We start from the raw sequence: 20,098 nt of genomic DNA on the forward strand, positions 1-20,098 counted from the left end.
AGAGAGAGAGAGAGAGAGAGAGAGAGAGAGAGAGAGAGAATAACATGCCTTCCCACTTATCTCTTTAATTTCCAGTAAAGGAGAAGGAGAGCTTTGTCTTTGGAACATGGCCTACATTTTTTTATTTATTTTTTACATTTTTTTTATTTTTTAGAACAACAGCTTGGGTTAAATATTAACACAATGATATGATAATAAGTTCCCTACAAAAACTAAACTATTCCAAGATTCTATTAGACTTTGACACTTCACCATAATTAAATTAAAGTACACACTGCCTTATGTTTACATTCTTTGGACCTTTTATCAGGTTCGTCTTCCATATAACTTTACTTCGTAGGTAAACATGTATAAACTTATCTGCTGCTAACGTGCAGTCCATCACTGGAAAAGGAACCACCATAGAACTAGACTTTGACACTTCACCATAATTAAATTAAAGTACACACTGCCCTATATCTACATTTTTTAGTCCTTTAATCAGGTTTGTCTTTTGTTTGCCTACTCCACTATATACATATATTAGAGATGGGAATTCCGACTATTTTCAGTTTCATTTTACTGATCTGACTCACTGAAACAAGAGTCGACTCTTTTTGCACCCCCAACCCTGCAGGTGCAAGGCAAACGTGTTAAATATAATGCATTTAAACTGATATTGTTTATTGATTATAAACAATCAGTTGATGAATGGATGAATTCCTTATTACATATTATTGCACATGTAGTGATGGCATTCGCAAATAATTCAGCTCATTAAGTTGGCTCTTTTAGGGGAATTTATAGAGCCGACTTGCAAATGTGGACGTTTCTTTCTTTCTTTCTTTCTTTCTTTCAGTGAATGAATGAATGACACCTCCTACATCTACAAGAAAGCAAGGAAGAAGAATATACATAATAATTATCTTAAATATATGCTCCCAGCCACTGAAAGAAAGGAAGAAAGAAAGAAAGAAAGAAAGAAAAATGAACGAACGACTGAATGAATGAATGAATGAATATCCGAGACTGCTCTCAATGTTCACCTAAAAGAATCGGCTCAAAGAGCCGAATCATTCTCGGATCACACATCACTAATACATAATAATGAATTTAAATATATGTTTTCAGACACCGAAAGAAAATAAGAAAGAAAGAAAAATTTAAAAAATTAACGAACGACTGAATGAATGAATGAATGAATGAATGAATGAATGAATATCCGAGACTTTTCTCAATTGTCACCTAAAAGAATCGGCTCAAAGAGTCGAATCATTCTCAGATCACACATCACTAATACATAATAATGAATTCAAATATATGTTCTCGTCCACTGAGAGAGAGAGAGAGAGAGAGAGAGAGAGAGAGAGAGAGAGAGAGAGAGAGAGAGAGATATGAAAGAATTAACGAACGACTGAATGAATGAATGAATGAATATCCGAGACTGCTCTCAATGGTCACCTAAAAGACTCGGCTCAAAGATTCGAATCATTCTCGGATCACACATGACTAATACATAAATGAATTCAAATATATGTTTTCGGTGGAGAGAGAGAGAGAGAGAGAGAGAGAGAGAGAGAGAGAGAGAGAGAGAGAGAGAGAGAGAAATGAATGAATGAATGAATGAATGAATGAATAAATAAATAAATAAATGGCTGATTAAAATGGCTCGCAAGCCGAATCGTTCATGAAGGACACATCACTAAAATATATGGAATGATAAATGTAAATACACAGGGCGTTGCCACTGATATATCTCTGAAACAGTGTAGATAGAGGCCGTTATCTGTTATTGATTAGATACCCTGACGCGATGCTTGTCACTAGACCTGCTCAATCGAGCTTGCATCGTTCTCGTGTTGATGTCCGCCATTGTGAATCCATAGATTGACCGGACACAAACAGAGAACCTTTCATCAAATATGTTTCTGCCTTCAGCACTTCGGTCTGCGGTGTCTCATGCGGTGAGATATATATTTTTAGGAGTTTTTACCTTTCTGTTTATGTTTTGATTAGAACTTTAGCTAGCATTTGCAAGAGAATTTGTCTTTAATGACATCTTGCAAGGGCAAGTTGAATCTAGCTAGCTAGCTAGCTAAGGTTAGCAAACGTTAGCAAAAGCTACCCAGGAGCTAATGATAGTGCACTAACTGTGAAATCTGTACAGAACAGAAGCTCTATGTGTCACTGCCCATTTATTTAAAATAATCATCGGTAATAAACGCTTCATAATGGGTATGACCGAAGACAGCAGACCTGCACCATCCGACCTATATTATATATGAATATGCACACGATTTTATTTATTCTTATTTTTACATGTAGTCATTAAACAGACAGTGATAGAAAAGCACCTTCAAAGATTCACAACCTGTTGTTAGGAGTTATTATTATTATTATTATTATTATTATTATTATTATTATTATTATTATTATTTTAAGTGATGAAGTGGTTTATGTCAACAACCCAACATTATGAAAGTTACTTTATAAAAATGCCAAATGAAGTTTAATGACAATTTTAATAATTAAAAAATAGTAATAATAAAGGTTCTATGAGTGGCTTCGACTGCTTTAAATAGCCAAAATATTGACATTAATATGTACCATGACCTTAAAAAAACTGTAAAAGGTTTGAGAAACTTCATACCTCAAAGACTGTTTCAACCTGGATGCGATGGAAATATTATTTACTGATTCTCGAAGGTATTTCTATGATACCTGGTAAAGGGACAGACATGCTGTGATTAGAAAATAATGAACTAAAGTTTCTAAAAGTTGAAAACCCAAGCTGTGTCTATAAATAGACGTGCCTAATAAAGTGGTCAGTATGCATGGTGTTTCAAAACGAACAATTCTGTAACGTCAGGTACACGCATAACAACAAGATCGCAGTCCATCGTCACTGTGTTAATATTGTGTGTGTGTGTGTGATCTCAGGGCAGGCAGGTGCGGAGCCTGCACAGATCTGCCATCCGTGCTGGAGCAGGAGGAGTCTTTGTGGTAGGAACTTCTTTCCTTCTTTGAGGACACTTCATTAATAACAGACTAGTGTATTCATTCAGAAAATGGCCCATGTTTCGAAGAGCAAGGCGAATTGTAAGAGCTTTCAATCTTGGCTTTTGTAGTAATGCTAAGATTTAACCTGCAATATGTGTTTGAGTAGAACAGATCTGATTGCATTGTGCAGAAACAACTTAAAGTACAATTTCATTGGACTACAGCGGAAAAAGTCTACAGACTCCTGTTAAAATGGCAGGTTTTTGTGGTGTAAAAAAAAGAAATCAAGATAAATCATATCAGAACCTTGCCTACCTTTATTGTGAAAATTTTACCTATAAATTGAAGTTTAAAACAATAAGAATCATTTTAGAGGGGAAAATTGAAAAATAATAGCCTGGTTGCAGGCAAGTGTGCACACCCCTAAACTAATACTTAGTTGAAGCACCTTCAGATTTTAGCACAGCATTCAATCTTTTTGGGTAAGAGTCAATCAGTTTGGCACATCTTGACCTAGCAGTATTTTGCCATTCTTCCTTGTAAAAGCATTCGAGCTCTGCCAGGGTATCTCCTGTGCCAAGCCCTCTTCAGGTCACCTCACAGATTTTTGATTGGATTTAGGTCTGGACTTTAGGCTGGGCCATTCCAAAACCTTCCAAATCCTTCCAAAACCTTCCTTTGTTGATCTGGAGGTTTGTTTTGGCTCGTTGTCATGCTGAAAGGGGAAATTCCTCTTCATCTTAAGTGTTTTAGCAGAAGCCTTAAGGTTTTGTGCCAAAATTGACTGGTATTTGGAACTATTCATTATTCCCTCCACCGTGATTAAATCCCCAGTTCCAGCTGAAGAAAAACAGCCCCAAAGTGTGATGCTGCCACCACCATGCTTCCCCGTGGGGATGGAGTTCATTTGGAGATGTGGTGTGGGTTTTTGGTTGTTTTTTTTATGCCAAACATATATTTTGGTATTATGGCACAAAGTCGAACTTTGGTCTCATCAGACCATAACACATTATTCCACATGGTTTTGGAGATAGGATGTATTTTGTATGTATTATTTGGTTAAAAAAAGGCAGAAATATGAAGAGTTCGCAACCAGTACTTGCCAGAAATTGCTGCAATTTTCTGAACAGTTATCTCCTGATCTTTTCATCAATTTTTGAGGGACATCTTGTTCTTAGTAGTGACACTGTCGTGCCATATTTTCACCACTTGTTGGGTATTGTCTTTACAGTGCTCCATGGTATATCCAATGCCTTTGAATATTATTGTAACCCTCTCCTGATTTATATTTTTCAACAGTGAGGTCCCATACCTGCTTTCTAAGCTCTTTGCGGCCCATGGTTTTTCCAGTTGGGTGTTACCAAGAAGACGTCAGGAAAATCTTATAGGAACAGCTGTTCTTTAATTGGGGTTAATCAGTCACTTTAATTGATGGCAGGTGTACACCAATTAGTATTTAACATGGTTTGATTGGTTGATTCTGAACACTGCCGTATCCCTATGTATAAGAGGGGTAGCACACTTATGCAAGCTGGGTATTGGAATTTGTATTTTTTCCCCAAAAAACATTTGAGTGTTTGTCATTTGATAGGTTCTGACATGATTTACCTTTTGTTTTGTTGTTTTTTTAACATCACAAAAACCTGCCATTTTAATAGGGGTATGTAGACTTTTTATATCCATTGTACATATTTGTTAAGTAATGTTGCAGGAGGACGATTTCTGTATAAATCACATGCTGTCTTCAAAGTGTATGCAGGGTTGTCACACCAAAAGGTCTAAGTGTACTACCAGTCTCTCCAGGATTTTGCGATCGCAGAAATTAACGTAAAATCAAGCAAATGGCGCAATATTCAGAGGAGCCGCAATTTTTTCAAAATTACCGCAGATTTTCCCAAAGATGTGGGCCAAGGCCTCTTAGATTTACGTGCGTCAAACGTTAGTACAGCTAAAAGGTCTCGTTTACCAACAAACATCACTGCGAAAGAGTGTGCAAAACAATTTCGTGCAGTTGCAATTTTCCCAATTCAAGAAGTTTCCCGCAAAAATAGACAAAATACTCTGCAAGTTGCATTGCAAATTTTTGCCTGCAACAATCACAAAAAAACTCAGCGAAATCCTGTGTGGACTGAACCATGCAACCTGATTGATTTATTATATGTTATACCTTTAGATAATGTGTACTTGTTGTAGGGCTTGTGGCTTGATCATTAGTAGGTTGTATGACCTTAATGTATACACTATATGTGCTTTTTGAACATCCCATCCAGATGTAGTCCCCTTTGCTGTTATAATATCCTCCACTCTTCTGGGAAGGCTTTCCACGAGATTTAGCGAGGCTGTGGGCATTTGTGTAAATTCAGCCATAAGAGCATTAGTGAGATCAGGCACTGATGTCTGCTGAGGTTTCCTGGGGCGCAGTCAGTGTTCCAGTGCATCCCAAAGGAGTTCAGTGGGGTGGAAGTCGGGGCTCTGTGCAGGCCACTCGAGTTCTTCCACTTCAGTCTTGGCAAACCATGTCTTCATGGACCTCGCTTTGTACGCAGGGACATTGTCATGCTGGACATCCAGTGAAGGGAAATTGTAATGTTACAGTATACAAAGACATTCTAGACAATTGTGTCCTTCCAATTTTGTGGCAACAGTTTGGGGAAAAACCACATGTGGGTGTAATGGTCAGGTGTCCACAAACATTTGGACATGTAGAGTATGTAGGCTGCAACTTACCTAATATACATTCACAGGCCACTTTATTGTGAAGACTGTGGCAGCAGAAAAATGCATAAAATCATTCAGATACCAATCAAGAACTTCAGTTCAAACATCAGAATGGGGGAATATTACGATCTCAGTGATTTTGAACATGGCACACTCATCAATGTCTTGTTGAAGACCGAGGTCAGTGGAGAATGGGCAGACTGAATTGAGCTGACAGAAGGTTACAGTAACTCAAATGACCTCTCTTTACATCCATGGTGAGTGGAAAAGCACCTCAGAACATACATGTCGGATCTTGGATTGTTTTATTTATTTATTTATTTATTTTTTATAAAGTACGTGAAAAGCCTTGGAGATCAGAATCTTCTGAAAAACTCAGACCAGCCCATGTGCCAACAGCCATGCCATGGTCAAGGTCATTGAGATCATGCATTTTTTTTTCCCCCATTCTGAACATTAACTGATTAAATCTGTATCTGCACGATTGCATGCATTTCGCTGCCATTACATGATTGGTGTACATTACCTGGGGTTATTTCTACTGGTTGTTTTATGGTAGGTAAAAGTTGCTGTAATCTTTTTATCGTTAGATCGTCCAGTCCTTAAAAATTACCGAGATGACAGATTCGGGCGGCATTAAATTCCTAGATGTATACCAGTGATAATTGCATCAGCTCGCCTTCCCATGTTAAATTAATCCCGTCAGAATAGTTGTGTTTTCTCCTGCAGTCACCTATTGGTTAGCTACTTTATATAGACTGTTGTATATCAAGCTCTATAGGGGGAAGCAGTATGGGAGAGAGTAAATTCGGAGAGCACTTACATGTTCACACGGGTGTCTGTGGAAGTATTTTTCAGATTATTTTCACAACTAATTGCAAATTGTATTTGCAGTTGCTTTTCCTATGTGCGGATGCATAAATTGTGATGTAATTCAAATGAAAATCGCCTATTACTGTTGTTTGCACAGTACCGCATTTTGGTTTACGTGAACATATTATGTCTGCCAAATTTCAAAAGGAAAATCAAAGTACATTTGCAATTGCATTTCCCATGTCTTAAGAGTTATGACCCGGTCATATCGAAATAGCAGTAGCCATTACCCTGTTTGCTATTTCACTTCCTCAGTGTCGCATTACGGAGCCTGACAAAATTCAAATGGGATCGCAGGTCCCTTCGCTTTTGCATTTCCGATGCCTTGCGCAGAAACCTGCCAATCAGTCTTGGGGGTGGGAGTATACTGTGGGATGTGATTTTATATTTGTAAGTCGATGGCCAAGAAGGAAACTGTGCTGAACAGACGATTGTGCATAATTGCAAGGTGCTCTGAAATGCGGTCGGACTGTGATTGACGTCAGTTTGGCGTCAATTTGGCAGACGTTGTACATCCGTGTAAAGGAAAATGCAAACAATAATACATGATTTACATTTTCATTTGAATTACGTCTCAATTTTTGTATCCACAAAATACAGTTTGCAATTAGTTTTGAAAATTGTCTGGAAAAGACTTCCATAGACATCATTGCGTCCTGCCTTCGCATAAACAATCTGACCGTTAACGATTATCAGTCTGAAAGCAGAGAAACATTGAAAACACTTGTATTAAATGCAACGCTAATAAGTCCAGGCATAGTTTACTGGTTGTTAGATGTGTTGCATATGTTTATGTACACGGTTGGGCACTTTAATATTCATCCTGACAATAAAAAGGAAGAAAGAGTGAGCAGAAACCAATGGATTGTGCGTACAGAAGTAGTGTGCAGAAGTTGTACTCTGGATGTGAACTATCCAGAGAATATGATTTGTCCACTGATAATTCAGACAGCACTATGAAAGTAGCGATTAAGGAGCGAGTTCAGACAGAGCATTGGAACTGGGGACCTGTGATCAAATCTGCTGTGTTGAAACCGGCACTATCTTCATGACATAACCCTGTTTCGGCACAAAAATCCGCACAGTTTTCTTTCAAACCAATTCGCTAGTGTGCTCACCATGTTCGAGAGTGTGAAAGTGTTACTTGCTGCTGTCATACCGCTTTCTTTCTTTCTTTCTTTCTTTCTTTTTTTTTTTTTTTTTTTAATTTTAATCAGTTATCCGTAATGACATTCACCAGGGGGCAGCATCCTGTGACCGAAGTCGAAATGGTTGCTTCAAAAGAGCCCTCAATGCGACTCTGTGACGGTTCATGTCCATTGATCCTGTGAAAAGCTTCAGTTACAGTGAAGAAAAAAAAAATCAGTTGTGGAAGGGATATCATGCTGTACCTTAATGGTCAATAACCAGAAATAATATAATAATAATAATTGCTCAGAGTGAATATATATATATATATCTCAGATATAATTTTTTTCTTAAAAGCAAGGTTTCAAATGCTTGAGGTGGATATGAGTGCTTTGTAATAACCTTCAGAAAGAATTATAACCATTTAATGACCTTTTTTTTGTTGTTTTTTTTTTTCCAGCACAGAGACACACCTGAAAATAATCCCGATACTCCATTTGAGTTCACACCCGAGAACATGAAGGTGAGAGAAGATTGAAATGAAATCCTGTTGGCTTACTCACATGGCTGCATATTATGTCATATCATATGTTACTTGTCATCGCAACATTAGCCTTTGCTATACCGATCTCAGAGAAGTCTATAATATGTAACCTAGCTCTCTGAGAACCCACATTTAGCTCCAGAGAAATATTCTGTTCCCGTGTTTGTAAATTGGTGAAATTATGCATAATACATTGCAAGACATATCGGCATGGTAGTGTGTTTAAGCGCAACATGCTATTTTAGTCCAACGCCAGTGTATTGTGGAAAAATATGCAAATCTGTCACGTACAGTTGTTTTTAGCCATTTATGGTATATGAGTCATCTCAAAAAACGCCTCAGGAAAAAGGAGTGGTAAAATCTAGAGTGTGAATTCAGTCTTCATCATGATTTAGCAGTGCTCGAACATATAGATGTGTGTTCGTTTAACTGTTTTTTTTTTGTTGTTGTTTTTTTTTGTAACAGCGAGTTGAAGCCATAATAACAAACTACCCTGAGGGTCACAAGCAGGCTGCCACCATCCCTGTCCTGGACCTGGCTCAGAGGCAGCATGGCTGGCTCCCCATTTCAGCCATGAACAAGGTAAAACACATCTGAGAGCTTGAGGGGAAAAAAAACAACCAAGTAATTTATTTGAAAAATATCACTCATCATCCCATTCCTTTTAAAAGCATCGGGAAGGAAACTGTTTAAAAGGGAATTATAATCATAGGGATTATTAAATTAAAAATATTTCACATTTCTTTCAATTTATGCTAATAACATTTTAATAACACTCTGATAATTAATTATAATAGCACTCCTAGAATTTCATCCTTTTAGAGAATTTATAGAAGAAAACATGCAGAGAATACACGTCGTTTAAATTATTTAAGTTTTTAAAAAGTCTACTTTATTATTTTTTTCAGTTTGTTGACTGTTCACTAATTCAGATTCATTATCTGTAAAAAGTGAGTTCATGTTGGTGGTCGTTAAAGGTGCATTAGGTAAGATTAGTCTTTTTTTTAAATTTATTTTTAACAGTTAGGTGGGTTTAACATTTATATGTGTGCATCTCATTCAGCTCCATAGTTCAGAGGTCAAATTCCTCTAGTGCATTGGAACGTTCACGCCCTTAATGTTCACGCCCCACAATGCACCACAAAACCCAGGGAGCATCGATGCTCACAATGTTCCCTTACTGGAAACGACGCCATGTTTTCTGAAGCCTCTCAGATGGAAAAGAAATGACGGACGAACTCTCAGCCAACTTCGTCTACAGATGTGAAAAACTTATTGTCGTTGTTGTAGCTCTCAAATTAGCAGTTTTTAACTTTAATCAACGTTCTATATACAGTTTGAGTCTAACGACTTTTAAGTGTTTAATGTTTTTTTTTAATCCACTAGGGCTAGCGTATGATCATGACAGAAACACGTGTGATTAAGCCAACAAATTTGACACGACATATAATGTCAGAAAAATATTGGACCTGCCTGCTGTTGATAAATGCCATAAGTGATGTTTTACAACGCGAGTATGTAGTCATGTCGCCGGAAATTGAGTCATCCGTGTCCCAGTGTGTAGTGAGCCAGGGTCCTTACCTGTGCCCGAACTCATACATGTACTAGATGTACTGATTCACCATCTAAGGAGCAAGGGAGGTGCTTGAGATGCAGCCCATGAACATACAGCTCCACCCACAGGATACAGAGTAGAGTGTCTATTAAATGACTGACTGAAGGCACATCCAAACACAAACAAGCGTTCCAGACCGTTTTCCAAACTGGTTTTATCAGCCGCTTAATACACTTGTGTTGAGACCATGGCTCAAACCTTTAGATTTTGTTATGTTTTATATATCATTTAGGTTATTTGTACAAGTAAGGAATAAATCAAATCTTTTAACCTAATTATTAGATGATTTAATAAGTAATAACATTAGATCACATTCAGAGATGGGTCATTCCATCTCAAGTGGTCCAGTGGAGGTGGATTGTATTGCAAAATCACCATTTTTATTTATTTATTTTTTAAAGTTTACTTGGTTTAATTAAGACAGACATTTGTGTCATGGCACGCAACAAATTTTGGTTATAGAGCCGTTTATGGAAATCTCGGCTCAGGATGGTCCAAATTTGGCACATTCATGTTCCTTAGACTTAGAACTTGAGTCCAAATGCTCAAGATTACTCACAGTTCCAGTTTAAGGGTCAGTTTATAATGGAAAGGGTTTGAGTTTCAGTCTTAATTTTTTAGGGGGTATCTAGGTAAGTATAGTATGCATGCATAACATTTCAGGTTTGAGACTTCTCTTCATTTTTTATGGGGGCGAGAAAGTGCAGTTTTTAAAAAATTCCCCTCACTTTCAGGTTGAATATCTCAGGTGGGGGAGACCAGATATACGAACCTGAAATTTTCACAGAATATAGTAGCATTTTGCTGTAAAAATGGTGAGATTGAGGTTGGAGGTAAACCAGCCTGATTTATCATGTTGGGATGCGTGAATAGATTTGATCCAAATATGGAAGTACAATGTTCAGTTGCTTGTTTTGCAAATGAACAATGTCATAAACAGAGCCGTGGTGTCGTTTCATCTGTGATCAAAGCAGTCAAGTGACTTCTGAGCCGTAATCACTTCCCTTGTAATGTGCTCTAGAGATCAGTTTTTGTTCCAAGGAGCTAGGCCCATCCTGAGCCGAGATATTGAGGTTTCCATAATTAGCTGTATAGCCAAAATTTGTGGCGTGGCACAAAAATGGACGTTGTAGTTAAACCAAGTAAAATAATTTTTTTTAAAAAACAACAAAAACTGGTGGTTTTGCAATACCAATACATGGAGGTAATCAGAAAAATTAACAACAGTCAAGCAACCAACTTTACAGTTATTGGACCACTTGAGATGGAATGACTCGGATCCAATAACACGCTTAGTTCAGTTGATACCATTTGTCCATTACGCTCAATGTTACAAGTGTTCTATTTATCCTGTAGGGCTGGACAAATCTGAACATGCTTCCTAACATAATGAGACTATCAGCTGCTGATATTTTATATATATATATATGTGTGTGTGTGTATGTATGTGTGTGTGTGTGTGTGTGTGTGTGTATAATTTTTACACTCACCGACCGCTTTATTAGGAGCATTTTATTTATCATTTATGCAATTATCTAAATCAGCCAATCGTGTGGAAGCAGCGCAATGCAGAAAGCCTTGAAAGAGCTTCAATTAATGTTCACATCAAACGTGAGAATGAGGAAACATGTGGTCTGAGTGACTGTGGCATGACTGTTGGTGACAGACAGCTGGTTTGAGTATTTCAGAAACTGATGATCTCCTGGGAATTTCACAGTCTCTAGAGTTTACACAGAATGGTGCAAAAAAAACAACAAAAAAACACAGCAGCAGTTTTGCAGGTGGAAATGCCTTGTTGGGCCAGACTTGTTCGAGCTGTTTGACAGGAATGCTACAGTAAATCAAATAACCCCTCTTTACAACCATGGTGAGCAGAAAAGCTTTTCAGAACACACACTTTGTACCTTGAGGCGGATGGACCACAACAGCAGAAGCTCACAGAGAACAGTTGAAGATTGAAAGAAAAACAGGCGACATTTTTCCCCGTGTTCACCTACGTATATCTGCTGATTTTATGCATTGTGCTGCTGCCACGTGATTGTCTGATTAGATAATTGCATGAATAACCAGGTGTAAACGTGTACCTAATAAAGTGGTCAGTGAGTGTATGTTTATATTCATATACATTTATATTTCATCCCGAACACCAATCCTCAACTGGCAACGTCTCTGCTCTGGCTGACTGTCAGAACATTTTTAGGAAACTCCCTCAATCAGTCATCTGAATGTGGTATTTTCAAACTTTCCAGGTAGCTGAGATCTTAGACGTCTCCCCCATGAGAGTGTACGAGGTTGCCACGTTCTACACCATGTTCAACCGGCAACCGGTGGGGAAGTACCACATCCAGATCTGCACCACTACACCCTGCATGCTGTGCGATTCGGACAGTATCCTGCAGGCCATCCAGAATAAACTGGGTAAGCATAGCAAGAGCGCTTTGGCTTCATTTAACCACCTGTTTTCATTTAGGCTTGATTTCTAAAAGGTGGGTTAATTAGCGTGCACAGATGACAGACGGTCTTATCAGGAACACACAGGTATGTGGATCCACTGATGAAACCGAGTCCAGGACAAAGCTGTCATATACAGTAAATCTTTTACTAGCACAACATGCAGTCAGCAGTTAAACCTGTGGGGAGAACATAACAAAGCTCATCATATTTAAATATTTTTTTTTACGTACAATGGGAGGACAGAAAACCCAACCCCATAGCCGGATTGCTGGCCGTCGACTTGCTGACTTTAGTCAAGGGCGCAAACACCACGTGCTACATAACAAACTTTATTAGAAGAGGATTTAAAATCACCTACTCATTTGTTTCTGTATCAGTGCACTTAACTAGCAGGTCCTAAGTAATTTATTACATTATGTTAGCGTGTACTTTTTAACCTGGTCAGTGCTTCTGGGCAACATGGGCCTGAGCAGCTCGCTGGAGCTTTTAATGACTAATAGAATGATAATTTTTGTCCATCTCTTTAGTTAAACAGGCAGAAATTATTCATTAACGTCCTTGTGAAATTCCTTGAAAAGCACAACGTTATTCGATGTGTTGTTGACATAATTTCCACTGAAATGGCGTCAGGGCGGGGCATATCGAGTGGCTCCTCCCCATTTTTATGTAGCCAATAGTGTTTAGTTTACCGTACAGCCTGGACTAAGCTGCACTTGACAGAGAAAACTTAAATTGAAAACAGTTTAAGTGAATGAATTTAAGCCATTTCTTTCTTAACCAACTTACAGTTGAAAAAATGAATCAAACTCGCATTCGAACAGCCAGACACACATTTACGTCGCCGCTGATGTGATTTCTCTCACTCAACAATGGCAACTTCGCCAAGGTGATTTTTATAATATTGGGGGCGGGACACTTCAGATTCTAGAAAGCATTTGATTTGACAGAAAATCTGATGAGAAGTTGAAGTGCAGAATGATGTCATCAAAATTGTTGATCCGTATTGGTGGTAGAGAGAGACTGTACATTTTGAATGCATATGTCTTCTAAATGCGAATTTTGTCATTGTTTTAAAGCACACCAGCTTATAGACAACCTTAAGGCTAACATATTCACACTAAAAGCCACAAAACGTCCATAAAGACATGTTTACAAAAATCTATTAATTCTGAAGGACAAAAGTATGATGTAAGATTTCCCAGTGCGAAGCAGTTGCTGCCCTGGATGTGTGTTAAGAAAGAACTGCAAGCTAGACTGTGTTAGTCTAGGATCAGATTTCTTGCCAACCTTGTGCCCAAACATTAGGAATGAAAAGAATTCACTTACCTTAAACACACATTCAATTTGTGTTCAGTTTAACATGACTTTTTTTCCCCAGTAAATAATTTTTCATACGAGTACTGAAATGTCATCGGAGTACATATACATGTAAACCGATACGCACCATTGATAAAAGGCAGGCTTCATTACCGCATGTCTGCGGTCCGAGTGGTTTAATTTGATCCGTTCGTTATGAACTTGATACCACTGCTTTCTCTCTCCTAGGCATCAAGGTTGGCGAGACCACAGCAGACGGGCTGTTCACGCTAATAGAAGTTGAATGTCTCGGTGCTTGTGTTAATGCCCCAATGGTCCAAATCAATGACAACTATTATGTAAGTACACCTGTTCAGCCCTCAGAATCCTGGCTGGGTTTTAATGTCATTTCTTTTTGATAGTTAATGGAACTGACATTTGTTTTCTTCTTTCCTCAAAACATGCTTCATTTACTTCCCTTTGTGATATAGAAACACATTATGCAGATGTCCATGGGAATTATTTAAGTAATATTGCATGAAAAAGAGAGCAGTTATACTGCATATCATCACGACTATGATTTGGGCATTCGACCGTGCCGATATTCTGTATAACCGCACGGTTGTGAGTGCGATATTGGTTTTATACAACAGTTTTATAAACAAGCAGTTAATATCGATTAACAGACATTTTGGATATAATATAGCCTAATATTTTTGTCAGATGGGTAGCGTGTTGCCATGTCAACCCAGAGACTCACCGACAGCCCGTTAGCTTGCTAGCTTGCTGCTCATTCTGACAAGCTTTTTAGTCAAAAGTTATGTTCATGAAAAATGTACAGTTTGCCATGTCGGCTGCTGATGTCACTAATGCTGTTTTAGTAATGGTTTCAGTGCAACAAACTATCGCCTGAATTGGGAAAATTTATGTGGTGAACACAGACAAGAGGAGTGATTACGAAGAGCGAAACATCCCAGTGAGGTTGTATAGTATAAGCACTCTTGGAACGGCGCTCATCCAATCTAATTAGTGGACCAGAACTGACTACAGTATTTCGTAGTATTAAATAGAAGATACTTAAAGTCAATAACAGATGAGCAAATAAGATTTCACAAACTGCGTTCTTAAATATATTGAAATTCAACTGACATATCTTTATAAAATGGCAATGAGTATTCCTCACGAATACCATGTTTCCATCCAAGTTGCGAATTTAACTTGTGCGAAAAATTAGAATATCACATAAAACATATGGAAATACAGCACCATTTCTATACCACATGTTCAAGAGAAGAAAATCATCATTCCCGGGGAAACTGGCACATTTCGCGCGCAGTCATTTGAACTTTTCTGAGCCAATTATCTAGTCACATTGTTTGTTTAGGCAAAGTAAAAGGAAAAAAAAAAAAGTAAAATTGATGTGCGTCAAGGAATTTATTCTGTAAATGTGTTTCCATCATAGTTTATGCGCATGTCTTAGCAAATAAAAAAAATTAGCCACCTCAATTGAACGCACAAGTTTTTAATTTTTAGTTTTAAGATTTTAGAGATTTTAAATTTTAGAAAATGTTCAGCACTGATGATGGCCTGGCATTCTTCTTCAGTAGTATCAGTCCAAAAACCTAGTATCAGTTTTGCTTTTAGTTTTTATCAGGTGTGAAAAATATTCATGAGGTGTATGTGATTTTGATTCACATTTGTAAAAAATCTAATGAATGAAGACAATGTAGATCGTTCTTTCAAAAAATAGGTTCTTTCAGATTTTTTTTTTGCAAATGCCATTCATGTCATGTTTTGTTTTTTTTTTTTTTAACAGCAATTTGTTTGGTAAAGAGGTATTAGGTCTTAAACAAATGACACCTCTAATATAAAATTCTCTTGATATATGGCTATTACGTTCCATCCTGTCAATGGGATGAATCAGTCTACTGTTACAAGTGCTAGTGGGTATTAAATATTTAAATTAAATAGCATTTAAATAATAAAGGTAGCATGGAGGGGGGAAAAATCCCTTATACCTCTAAAGGTGTTAATTGTCAGTAACACAGAGACTACATGTTAAAAGCTTAACATTTTAATGTTAAATGCACATATTGATTTATTTTTCATGTATGGCTTGATGGGAAATAAATATAGCAGGACATTGGTTCGATCTGAAAGAGGATCTTTGTCAGCAACACAGCAAATTTCAGTCTTGTTCAGAAATAGCTCAGGGTAAATCCCTTAACAGCTCGAGATTATATATGTAAAACTTGATATTAATATTAACACTAGTACCATTAAGATTTGATTTGTTAGACTGAGAGGCTATAAATACAACGTGCAGTCACAGAATTCAAGGCCTGTGACCTCAACTCGCTATTCCAGACAAATTAAACTTCTTTTTTTTAATTTTTAGCACAGTTTCCATCCAAACTTTTGTAAAAGGTGTTTAACTATTTGAAAGGAATTTATCGGTAATGTTTGACATATAAACTATTGACAAATGAAAACATTTTTTTTTCACTTTAGCAGATAAGTCTCTATTGATGTGTGAAAGGTCACGGGAAACTATCGCGAAAACGGTTTTGACAGGAAAAACCCTGCAATTATGCATCTTGTCACATAGCGTCATTTATCACATGATTCATCTACAACAAACCAATAAAACATGAGCAGGAAAAGCAGGGCATCTTTGTCATGCTGAAATGCCTCCTTCATTCCCTCAACAGCTGTTCTCTCTAATAAAGCCTGTTTCTAATGGGAAAATATGTCCAACCTTAACCTGTTTTTCTTTGTTTAATTATAGAAAATGGCATCTTCATTTGATAGTGATGATTAAACTACAACACATTAAAAGGCCAGTGTTTTGGTGTTTATTGGTGTCAGTTTCCTCGGGTTTCAAGGAAAGAATGCAGGGAATTCTTGATGAAAGCATGTCAAACCCTTTTTTGAGGCAACAAAACAACATTTCTGCAAAACCAGGCTGCTGCAGGAAGTGACATCTTTACATAAAGCATTTTTATTGAAAAATGTCTATTTAAGGCAAACAAAAAAAGCTCACAGGCTCGCAAAGGGTTTTAAATGCATTTTCCTTTTATTGCTTACATTATAGGCATAGTGTAGATGGAAACATAGCTACAGAATTTAATTTGCAAGTTGACCCCCCCCCCCCCCCCCCTTAAATAACTGCAACCACCACTCAGACATATTTGGATAAGTATGCCCTTTTTTTTAATATATATATATATATATATATATATATATATATATATATATATTAGTACAGGATTTAACCTCTGAAAATTCTAGCCCGTGCTTTATCCAGAATTTGTATGAACACTTTGGGTCTGAATCAAAAGTAATTTAACTAGTTCATTTTCATGAAGTAATGAGTAAACAAAAAAAAAAAAAACTTGTGAACTAGAAGGGTAAATCCCATTCAGCCACTGGGTATATAAAATAGAGCTGATGATAGCCTGCCTGGGTGATGATGCAATTAAATGGGACCTTACATGGGTGAATGGAAAGTCAGTCACTTGCGGCAACTGAAATTTGGTCAACAGATTCCACTTCTGTGGTTAATTATCAACTCCGTGTCCTGGTTGTTGGAAGTTGTCTCGTGGGCATGCATAACATGGTCAGAGAGGAAAGGCTCGCCGATTTACCACTTTTAACCACAATTTGAGGGATACTTGATCAGAGACGTGCTTTGAGAGATTTGTTTGTTGAGCTTTATGTTCTAGGTTATAGCGCACAACATATGGTGATGGAAGTGTTTGGATAAAAGTCTTAAACTTAACCAGAGGGTCCTTGATTTTCAAAAATTTTATGTTTATTACTGAGTTGTTACAATTTGAAGAGGTTTAGTCCAAACCTCATCTAAAATCCAATCAGCCTTGAATCTAATGTGTTCTGTCTATGGAAAATTCAGGAATAAAGAAGCTTTATGGCTCCAATAAATAGCCACAATATTACTGTACACATTTCAATAACATGCTCAATATTTGGATTAGGCTCACAAAATAAGTCATTGCTGATGGGGAATTTATTTTATAGTTAAATTTGTCCCTGGCTGTAAGAACCGCTGCTATAGGCTACGTAGCCCAAGAGATGTTTTTGACTGAGATATAGAATTTTTCTGTATTAACAAGGTCAGAGTAACAAACACATCCTTCCCCCAATAATTCTCTATGCAGGTTGTGGCTTTGTTAAGAATCAGTTTGAGCAACAGCAGCTTATGTTACACACTATATGTTCAAAGTATTTTTTTAATATTAAAGTCTTTATAAGGTTTAGTGGGAAAAAGAGATGTTACAGTGACTACATGACCTGCGAGTCATCTCCTGTACTTCCATTTAGTGTCACACGTTCAGAAAAAAGTGCTCAAAATGGGTAATTACCTGCAAAGTGGCCCTTACAAGTAACCAGAAGGGCATTTTTTGGAAAGACACAGTGACTCATTAAAGCACAGTGAAGTCCACCAGCATGTTTAGGTTTCCTAAGAAATGCAGAGCATGAGGGAACATGAGTGTATAGCTCTTATGATTTCTTTTCTTTGCTTTGCAGGAGGATCTGAAGCCGTCAGATATTGAGCACATCATTGATGAACTGAAGGCCGGGAGAGTCCCTCCACCTGGGCCAAGGTATGTAGGCCTTTTTAAAAAGAAATTAAGATGTTATTGCTGAGTAATAACTGTAAAGATTGTTACTTTTGATTTGTGTAATGCTATAATTAAACGAGCACAGGTGAACTGTGTGATGTGGGACAACATGAAGCAGTTTCTGTTACCAAGTTGATTATGTTCGAACAGCAACACAAACAGTGTTTTATTCCCCTTAAAAGCAATTTGCCAGTGATTAAAATTAGCAATTTATTAATGAATGTGTTCACTTTTTAATGTTTAAGGTTGCATTTAATGTTGTGGAATGCCCACGAGACAAGTCAGTTCCTGTTGCCACTTGTGTTGTAGCAGCTAAAAAAAAAAAAATTCCTTCACCAGCCTTTTCTTTTCTCTCTCTTTAGAAACTAATAAGAATAAAAAAATTCTAATGAGAATGTTAAGCGCAAAGTCCTCTGTCCTGCATAGGAAAACATCCTAACCTTTAAAACATTGACATCAGAGACTCCTTCCATAAGTGTTAAATATTTGTCTCCTTATAGAAACCTTCACCAACGATGAGATGTTTTTCTTTGTTAAATAACATGATTATTATTAGCCTTATGTGTAGCGTCTTCCGTACACATCTCACTGCATGACTTATAATAACTATAGACTTGATAATGTATTCGAAAGAGCGCATTAATTTAAAACTATGATTTGAATTATAACCAGTACTGCTGTCTAAATAAATTGTGCTGTTTAAAAAAAAAAGAAAAAGAAAAAAGTCAACAGCTTCTGACCAGATCAGAATTGAGAATTCAACTGTGCTGCGGTATAGCAAACAGTTATATAACAATCGTTAAATTAAAAGATAATCTTCCACAGAGCACCTTTTAAAAACTAATTTGGAAACATCTCTCGTGCATTCATTATCTATATTGCACAGGTATGTGGCATTCATTGATATCTGGTTGCCTGACACTATTAAATTGCACATCGTTACTTACTGTTAATTAAATGATAATAGCACCCACACAAAGGGTCGTGTGAATGAAGTTGCTTTAAACTCGAGAGCACTGATGCATTATTGATAATGTTTCGTAACGTTTGCAGGAATGGCCGTTTCTCGTGCGAGCCTGCTGGAGGATTGACCTCTCTGACTGAACCTCCTCCTGGACCTGGCTTTGGAGTCAGAGCTGACTTATGACTCCAATATGGGTCATCACATCAACTAACTTAACCTGAGTACTTATAAGTATCAAACATCATTGTAAGTGTAAATAAAAATATTATTCATTGTACACAGTAGCACTGTGGTCATTTTAAATGGGCAGTGGCTATCTATTAGAACATTGTGAAGCAGAAGTAAACATTATATCAATAACTTTTGCCTTTTTTATGAGTGAAATTTTTTTCTAGGAAGAAATTCAGCACTGTGTTCATGCTAGTTTCTGATGTTTGTAGAAATTTGTAGGCAAACGTTTTCCTGATCTTACTAATTGGCCAGACTATATAGACGATTCTTATCTCTGTAACAAATAAATATCATCAATATTAGCTACAGCATGGTTTTTACCCTTTCTGCTCATAACAGAAAACTTGGATGGTATTTAAAAAATAAATAAACAGGCAACACACAGTACTGTATTGTCCTTGACTAAAAGAATAAAATGAACAGACATATTTAAAAGTCATAGGAAATATTATTATTAGAAATATTAGTAATTGTTTATAATCTTTGTGATGTTAAACAAACTATCATGGTGTATTTGAGGTTAAACCAGGCTATATTAAGTTCAGATCATTTTGCTGAGGATATTCAGTACTGGAGTACTTTTTCATACGTTCAGGATTTTATTGGTTTTGGTTCTGGATAAGTCAAGGGCAGTCCTGGAATTTGAAACCGTG

General features: G+C 37.1%; 1 protein-coding gene across 1 annotated transcript; it reads left to right on the forward strand.

Moving 5' to 3' along the window:
- Positions 1–1,875: 1,875 nt before the first annotated feature.
- On the forward strand, positions 1,876–19,491 carry ndufv2 (NADH:ubiquinone oxidoreductase core subunit V2; the record flags this gene model as incomplete). The annotated part of the gene is given in 8 exon segments (NM_001201208.1): positions 1,876–1,943; positions 2,920–2,982; positions 8,159–8,221; positions 8,708–8,824; positions 12,107–12,275; positions 13,857–13,966; positions 18,156–18,232; positions 19,304–19,491. Coding segments are annotated over 8 exon segments (735 nt in total). The 3' UTR covers positions 19,398–19,491.
- Between the last annotated feature and the right edge of the window lie 607 nt (positions 19,492–20,098).

This window comes from Ictalurus punctatus, chromosome 20 (assembly GCF_001660625.3).
Source record: "Ictalurus punctatus breed USDA103 chromosome 20, Coco_2.0, whole genome shotgun sequence".
Taxonomy (NCBI): domain Eukaryota; kingdom Metazoa; phylum Chordata; class Actinopteri; order Siluriformes; family Ictaluridae; genus Ictalurus; species Ictalurus punctatus.